This window comes from Hipposideros armiger, unplaced genomic scaffold (assembly GCF_001890085.2).
Source record: "Hipposideros armiger isolate ML-2016 unplaced genomic scaffold, ASM189008v1 scaffold_566, whole genome shotgun sequence".
Taxonomy (NCBI): Eukaryota; Metazoa; Chordata; class Mammalia; order Chiroptera; family Hipposideridae; genus Hipposideros; species Hipposideros armiger.
Genome location: NW_017731916.1, coordinates 295163 through 303708, shown reverse-complemented (window position 1 = coordinate 303708; position 8546 = coordinate 295163). Strand labels below are relative to the sequence as shown.

Below are 8546 nucleotides of genomic sequence, written 5' to 3'. Positions count from 1 at the left end.
ACTCAAATATTTGAGTGAAACTTCCAGTTTCCAGTCAGATATGTAAAGAGCTTGGAAGTTGTCACTCCCATCCTCACAAAAGAAAAAAAAGTTGAACAAACTGAAACCAACAACTCTTCCTAGATCCGTTAGAGAGCTGAGGTCACAGAGTAAACTGCTGACCTGGACACTGGATAGACAGACAGGTGGATACCAAAATCACAACTTACCAGAGAAGAAGCCCAGGTGCAGAAACCTCCAGGAAGCCAGTGCCAGGGTAGGAAAGCTTGAACTGATTGATAAGTTGCTGATAGCTCAATGTGGACAAACTTGAGTTAACAAGTCTTAAGGGAGCCACCACATAGCCTGACTTTTACCTCCAGGAGCCCTATCAGGTTCTCATATTGAAGATCAGAGAAAAATCTGCCTGCCCAGCCCCACTTTCAGCAAGGGGAGAGGAAAATAACCATTTTGAGTATGTCTGTTCTCCTTAAGAAAGGCCTACCTTCACAGAACATTTTTGCCAGAGCCTACCTAAAGGGAAAAAGAAAACATCCAACTCCAGCTCCCTCTAGACCAGCGGTTCTCAACCTGTGAGTGGCGACCCTTTGGGGGTCGAATGACCCTTTCACAAGGGTTGCCTAAGACCATCAGAAAACAAAAAGATATTTACATTATGATTCATAACAGTAGCAAAATTACAGTTATAGAGTAGCAATGAAAATAATTTTATGGTTGGGGTCACCACAACATGGGGAACTGTATTAAGGGGTCATGGCATTAGGAAGGTTGAGAACCGCTGCTCTAGACTCTCTGTCTCTCTAGAGGGGTGAATAGAGGAAAGGGGGAAATCTGAGAAGCACTTGTGAAGGTCACAGTCCAGGGGCACAGGCTCACTAAGAGACAGAAACTGAATCAGAGGATTTTAGGACATCTCTCTGTCGTCCCTCATGCCTCACTACCACATCAATAGGGCTTCTGTATATTAACAGAGGATTACAGCTGGAAGAATTGCAAGCCTCAAACCCTGGGAATCTCTAGGGAAACCCAAAAACAACAGAGGAGATGAAAACAAGGACACCAGAGAAAACTTTAACCCCTGAAACTCAGCTACTGGAAAGAATAAACACAATTTAACTCCTAAGCAGATAAAATAAAACCTCACAACAAACGCCAATTGCCCTCAGTTCCTTTACCTCATATATCATATCTGGCTTTCAACAAAAAATTACAAGGTATGATAAAAAGGTAAAAAATACAGTCTGAAGAGGTGGAACAAACATCAGAATCAGACTCAGATATTGCAGAGATGTTTGAATTATCATACTGGGAATTTTAAACAGCTATGATTAATATTCTAAAGAGCTCTAATGGAAAAAGTGGACAGTATGCAAGAACAGATGGACAATGTAAGCAAAGAGATGGAAACTCTAAGAAAAAATCAAAAGGAAATGCCAGAAATAATAAACGCTGTGATAAAAATGAAAACTGCCTTTGAATGGCTCATCTTTAGACTAGACACAGCCGAGGAAAGAATCAGTGAGTCAATAGAAATTTCCCAAACTGAAAAGCAAAGAAAAAAGTGAAACAGAATACCCAAGAACTATGGGACAATTACAAAAGGTGTGACGTAGCATAATGGGAATACCAAAAGGAGGAAATAAAAGAGACAGAAAAAATATTTGAAGTAGTAATAGTTGGGAATTTTCTAAAACTAATGACAGACCCCAAACAACAGATCTAGGAAGCTCAGGACATCAAGCAAGGTAAATGCCAAAAAATCTACACCTAGGCATATCACATGCAAACTGCAAAAAATCAAAGATAAAGAAAAAAGTTGTTTTGAAAGCCAGAGCAGGGAACGGGGAAGTAGGGAGTGGGGAGGGGGAACTTACACAGAAAGGAGTAAGGATAAAAATTACATTCAACTTCCCTTTAGAAACCATGCAAGCAAGATGAAAGTGGAATGAAATATTCAAAATGCTGAAAGAAAACAAAAACAAAAAAACCCTAGAATTCTGTATCCTTCAAAATTGTCCTTCAAAAGTAGAAATAGTTTCTCAGACTAACAAAAATCAAAGGAAATTGTCGCCAGTAGACCTGCCTTGCAAGAAATGTTAAAAGTTCGTCAGAGAGAGGGAAAAGGATATAGGTCAGAAACTTGGATCTCCATAAAGAAAGGAAGAGCACTAGAGAACGAAAAAATAAAGATGAAATAAATACTTGAGTGAAACAAACAAGCCACACTTCCCTCAGGAAATCCTCCTGCCTCGGCCCACCTCGGCCCTCACCAGCTCCATTCTACCGTTCCAGGAGCACAGAGCATGGCCTGCGTCATGCAGCACTGTGGTAGCCTGTTGTCTGTCTCACCACAAGCTGCAATCTATATGTCCCCAGAGGGAAGCCAGGAGGTGCTCAGTTCTGATGAATAAACAAATGAACAGCAAAACACTCACACCAGAGGCCAAGGTGGTGGTTAAATAGCATGTCTCTTTATTAGGAAATCATGGAGACTATTCCAGTGCTGCCACTGTCACAAGGAAGAGCTCACCCTCTGGCTTCTGTCTGGCCAGATGTGGCCGCTCCTGAGATCAAGGTGGGGTGAGGGGTATGTTTTTCCTGCATAGGATGCTCCTTGACCATGAAGGACATTAACCTAGGAAGCAGAGAAATGCTTGGGTCACTTCACAGAAATGTGGGATGATAAAGGTCGGGGTTGCAGAAACACTCACAGGAGGAAGGAGTGGTGGTATGTCAGAGCTGGGATTGGAGCCTGGCTCTGCTGCTTCAAACTTCAGAAGCCCCTGCTAGCACCTCAGATTCTTCATCTCAGTTAATATTCGCAAATCACTGGTATGGCATTTAGCACATGCTGGAAGGCAGTGTTCTGAAGCCTTAGGAAACTGAGGCACAGAGGCATAAAGCAACTCTCCCATGATAGCGCTGAACTACAGCCCAGCATCTGCTCCCAAGGCGTGGCTGCCATCTGCATAATGGACATGAACAATGCCTCCTCTTAAGGTTGTTTTGGGTCAGAGGAGACATCTTGACAAAGTGCCTTGTGCAGCAGCTGCCATACAGTAAGTGCTCAATAAATGCCACATTACATCTCTGTGACCCTCCTTTAAGCTTGTTGGGGGTCAGCTGTGTCTAAATCACCCCTTCAGCCCCCCATGACAGCCAGCATGGTCTTTCATGCCTGGCAGGGATGTAGTAACCATTTCCTTAATGGATGGCTCCTGTAGTTGCATTGTCTGTCGTTGGCCTTCCACCTTCCAGAGCCACATAAACAGCCACTGTTATTACCACTGCTACCGAGTGCAGGCCAAGGGGCCTTGAGACCCAAAGTCATGGCCCTACTTGGTGGCAGGGCCTAAACCCATGTGCCCTTGCTCCTGACTACAGTGCCTTGTGATCCTGTGGTTCAAAATGGGGTCAGAAGACCAGCAGCAGCATTACCTGGAAGTGCCAGAAATGCAGAGCTACAGGCCCAACCATGGCCGAACACCAGGCCCCCAAGTGATATCCAGGCCTATGCACCACTGAGAAGCACTGGTCTGACACTAAAGTTAAGAGTCAGAGAGGCCAATCTGAACTTGACTTCAAGTCCTTCCAGAAACTTACAAGGGGCACTGCAGAAGCCTAAAGCAACTGCCTTCTCCCCCGCATGCATTGGTTCCAAATGCAGTTCCTCACCGAGAAGGGAAAGCTAACCCTAATTATCAAGCCCCTGCCCCAGTGCACGGTCTTCCTGCCCAGGATAGCCATCTTCTTTGTCTGGCTCCTTACCTGTCGGTTCTCTCAGCAGTCTGAGTGGGAATTTCTGCTCTGAAGCTCCTGAGATGATTCATCCATTAAATGGCATAAGCTGCAGGGGACAGAGAAGAGGGGGAAGGCAGAGGGAAGGTTACAAGATGGCAGAGCCCACCCAGAGCACATACCCAGACCACAGCCCAGGCTGGAGCGGGGGAATGTGGGGGGGGTGCAACCCATGCCTGGGCCAACCCCTCCTCTGGACCCAGGAGTGGAGTCTTACGAAGAAGCCCAGAAGGGCACCAGGCTTGACCCGGCCTGGGCCTGGAGCCAAGGGAGACCATCCAAAGTAAGGCCGGCAGCCACCCTCACCCCACCTGCCCCCAGGTAGGACTACAAATCGACTTATCCCTGAGGCTTACCTTCGTCTCACCTGCTCTATTCGATCATGCATAACCTCTTCTCTCACCTCACTTGGCACTTGAAAGATACGGGTATGGCTGCAAAACACCATTCAAACCCTAGGATTCCTGAGTTTCTTTTTCACTAGGCATCATGAAACTGCTAGGGTTGCAACCATATGAATGATAGTTCTGACCCTATCACCATGAACTTCTGAGCTGGTCCTTGACCTTGCTAGTATCAGGAACTCAAAGGTTCTTTATATTAACCAAATACCCCTGAGCCACCCAATAATCCTGGGCAGCTGCAAATGATCCTAAGGAGAGCTGAGGAAACAGAGAGGGTAAGTGTCTTCACTAGAGTTACACAGCAGGCCAGTGGTATTAGAAGACATGACATTCGCCCCTTCTGAATTCGTCTCCAACTTGGTTATCAGCTCTTTATGATCAGCGTTGTGCCATATTCACTGTAGTTTAGAGATACTTTTAGAAAATTTTGTCACAAAGAAGATCATTGCTACTGTTGTTTTTATTTCACCCTGCTAGGTTTGCCTTCCTCTCTATGGTCCCTTTCCTGTCCTTCTCAATTCCGTATCCCCCTCCTCCCCTCATAAACCCTCCACTCTAGTGAATCAGCCTATCCACTGAATCCCCCATTTCTTTGTCTATTGAAACTGACTTCTCTGGATAATGCCTTGTTCTAGGTGCTTCATGGCTTTTAATGTGAAAACAGTGCTGATACTGCCTCTGAAGACTCAGAGCCTGGGGGAGATAGGTGTGCTCATGAATATTGTTCACACCAGGAGGAGCTGGGTCTGTGCCCACAGAGATAAGAAAAATGAAGGGGTTCCAGAGGGGAGAGATTAGAGGCAGAAAGGAGGAGGCTTCAGGGAAGAAGAGGCCACAGCACAGGGCCCTGGAGGCCAGACCAGATTGGCCAAGTTGCCAAGGCTCTTGCATGTGTGGGAGGCCCACACCTGCTCCTGTTTATCTAGGCCCTGCCAAGTTCATGGGTCAGTCCAAGCAATGTTCTACTAGAAACCTTTTCTGAATACCCAGCAGCCATGCCTAGGACAGGAGCAACCTGAGTTCCCCAAGCTGTGCCTTTGTCGATATTCCTTAGGCCTTCTCAAAACATGTCATTAACATTGGTGCTCCTTCTCCACCTAGTTAACTTTCATTCCTTTGAGACTGGGGACTCTGATTATTCTTTTCACTCTCTTCCAGAGGGTGTAACATCAGGTGGTGAGAACGCATCTACAAATAAAGGAGTATCCAGTGGTGCTTCATAAAAGGTGTATGTATTCCCTGACTACACACTTCCTGACGCTAATAGGAGAATGCCCAAACCAGTAGATTGTAGGAGGAACCAGGCAGAGCTTATTGGTTTAAAGTCTCCATAGAAATCCAGAGGGGAAAATTTACATATAGGTAATTGATTATGATTCCTGTAGCATGTCTTTAAAGCTTTAACCTAGTTACGCCTCACAGCTAAGGTTTAAAACATAGTGGAAGATGATGTTCATATTATCCAAACCAAGCAACCACACCATTTAGAGTTCTATAGCACAGCCACGCCAGGCATGCACAAGCCTCTCATGTGTAGGGCTGTGCTTGGATTACAATCAACAACATTTATGACTTTAGGGACCTCTGAAGGTTTCCCATCCTAAAAGTCTTTCCCATGTAGGTATCAAATTCCCTTCATATTATGTAATTACCAAGCATTTGAATCTCCATTTAAAATGTTAATGCCACTGGTAGGGGTAAACACCTGAAAATTAGATGTCCTGAAGCAAAAATACATTTCTTGAGAAATATATCCTCCTTGATAAGAGAGCGAAGCTAGTGATGGGGGCATGGAAAGAACACACGGAGGAACATATAGAGAGGAGGGAGGGCTCCTTCACAGTTTAATCCCACAGTTCTATTGGGTAAAAGTAACCCCAAGTGAGCACAAGTCCCAGAAAGGAAATGGGAAAGTTTATGCTGAAGGAGTGAGCCAGCTCCCAGCTCCCTCCACCTTGAGTTAGCAACTTCAGAGCCAGGATATGGAGGGTCTGTGCTCTTGTAGACACAGTGGGAAGCTGGCAAAGCCACCAGAATGCAGAGCACAGAACTCTAGCCTCCAGCACTGAGAAACCTCCTCTCACCTCAGTTGCAGATGAGGACTTTTGGCTTTTGCATTTTAAAAGCTTATTTTCTTTGAGCTGTTTAAAGTGCAGCCACTTCTGAACAAATCAACTGCAGAAAACAACATAAGTCTGGAATTCATTCAGAAACATTTAAGAAATGGTGAGCAAGCTCCGTTTTCCAACCCCTCAAGTCATTGCAAAGTTTAGGAATGAGCTGGGCTTTCAAGATAGCAAAGATATTCCCTTAAGACCCCAAAATAAGGCTGATAATTTTCTCAAAGGAGTCAACATTCCTAGAGAAGAACAGCTGTGGGTTTGTGCTGGCCAGGGAGCCTGATGAGGGAATCTTGTGCCTTCTCTGCTCCCCCCTCCCTACAACTTAGCTCAGGGCAAATGAGAGTTGCATTACCTCCATCTTATGAACTGGATTCTTGTTCTTTCCTCCAGGACCTCTTGACTCTGGTTTGCTAACAAATCAGACTTTGAGAGATGGTGCTTCACCTAGGAAATTCAGGTAGGGTTCACGTGATTACTGCCCAGCAAGGACTTTATGGCTGGGGTGGAGCCCATCCTGGACAAGCTCCGCCCACCTGCCCAGGATTCTTTGCAGTAAGACTCCCGCCTCCTCTCTCTCTCTCTCTCTCTCTTCCCCACCCACCCCCACTCCGCCCCCATTTCCCAAGGATAATTGTCTCAAACTCAATTACCACATCTCTGGTCACATGTACATCTTGGCCATGGGTAGGCGTGTTGGTGGTGGATATCTTCTCCTTTATGTCCTGGGAAGCCTCTTCTTCAGTCTTAAAGGTGAATAATTTCCCTCTGAAACTGTCAATATCTGATCCCCAGTTCTTCCTTTTTCCTTTTCCCTTTTCTTCCTCTCCGTCACAGCACACATGCCACATGTCTACACATACACACTCTGTATCTCACAGTTCCTGCCATAATCGTGCCTATTGCTACCTTCCCATGGGATTCCAGGAAACTCACCAAGTCATTGGCCTTATCCCAAGGTATTCCTGAGATACCCTTTAGCTGGGGTGACACATCTGAAACCCTGCGTCCACTATGCTTGAGATGCTGAGCAGGGCTAGTGGTGATTCCAACGCATCCCTTACAAGGACACAAGCCCAGCGTCCTCTAGTATATCTGACGAATTAGACACAGCTCTAGGCAGGGTGTTTGGCAATGAACTTGAGTTTCCCATTCTAGGGAAAGAGAAGTCCAGATCCCTATACCAACTGAGGCCAGCTCTCTAGAATTTTGGGTACCCTGAATCATAAAGGAATCTTACTCACTTTTTTCAACCAGTGCTGTACTACAGACACAGCCTCGCTTTCCACAACTTCAATGTCCTGCAAGAAATTGGTAAATTGATGCCCTCAGAGTACCTAGAGGCCCAGCTCCCCTGCTCCATTCTTATACAGAGTTATGCATTGTAAGATCTTCTCTGTAGAATTGCAACAGGGGGGCTCAAAAGAGAGAAGATACATGAGGAGCCATTCCACATGGCTACCGCCAGCTTCACTTACCGAACTGGTTTTTGGTGGGAAGGGGAACCCTGCACCTTTCCGGGAGAGAATATACAGAATCCATGTTGTAATTATCATTTTTGGATGTATGCCAGGCCTTATTCTTTGCTCCCTCCTTCCATTGAAGCTGTCTGAGAACCCCTCTGGAACAGGAAGGCCATCGAAGGGAGGTGCTCACCTGATTGGCTGGCCAATGATGATGTGACAATGACCTCCTTTAATCTCCAGGGTGAGAGAGGAGATGGAAAAGAGAGGTCATGAAGTAATCTACTTTAGTGATGCAATAGCTCAGAGATGGAGAGATGGAGCGAGGGGAGGTAAGGGTAAGTTGTAGCCAATATGAGCCTGAAGAAGACACAAGGGGGAAGTTACCCAAACCGTAGATAGAGATGGTAGGGAGGAGCTTATGGCTGGTTACCCAGTCTTGACAATGTTGAAACAGAAAGAGATTTTATAAATCAAAAGAATAAATTTGTAACAAAATGACCTGGGCCCTCTAGACATTCATTCAAACAATGCCATAGGCATTTCTTATTCTTATTCTTTATATATAGAGGGAGAAAGAGCTTATCCACCAAAAATAACATCAAAGATGGGGGAGCAAAATTCTCAACAAGGACATTTATTTTTTTGTCTACTTTGTTTACACAAGTGATTCAAATCATAAAAGATAATCCAAACAATAAGAGGTATAGAGTAAAAAGTGAAAATACCATTTCTTATAAAAGATATTTTCTAATTATTTC

The 8546-nt window shown here is 45.2% G+C and overlaps 1 protein-coding gene across 1 annotated transcript; it reads right to left on the bottom strand.

Moving 5' to 3' along the window:
• Nucleotides 1-2558: 2558 nt before the first annotated feature.
• SPATA19 (spermatogenesis associated 19) lies at nt 2559-7878 on the bottom strand. The gene is made up of 7 exons (XM_019623841.1): nt 7801-7878; nt 7567-7623; nt 6976-7068; nt 6678-6769; nt 4155-4232; nt 3769-3847; nt 2559-2635 (listed from the first exon to the last, which is right to left on the bottom strand). The coding sequence occupies exons 1-6, from the start codon at nt 7876-7878 to the stop codon at nt 3781-3783; spliced, it is 465 nt and encodes a 154-aa protein (XP_019479386.1). The 3' UTR covers nt 2559-2635; nt 3769-3780.
• Between the last annotated feature and the right edge of the window lie 668 nt (nt 7879-8546).

Coding starts and splice junctions, on each gene's coding strand:
- SPATA19 (XM_019623841.1), bottom strand. CDS start 7,878: ATGATAATTACAACATGGATTCTGTATATTCTCTCCCGGAAAGGTGCA. Junction 7,624..7,800: donor TCCCACCAAAAACCAGTTCG/GTAAGTGAAGCT, acceptor AATTTCTTGCAG/GACATTGAAGTTGTGGAAAG. Junction 7,069..7,566: donor TACAGCACTGGTTGAAAAAA/GTGAGTAAGATT, acceptor TTCACCTTTAAG/ACTGAAGAAGAGGCTTCCCA.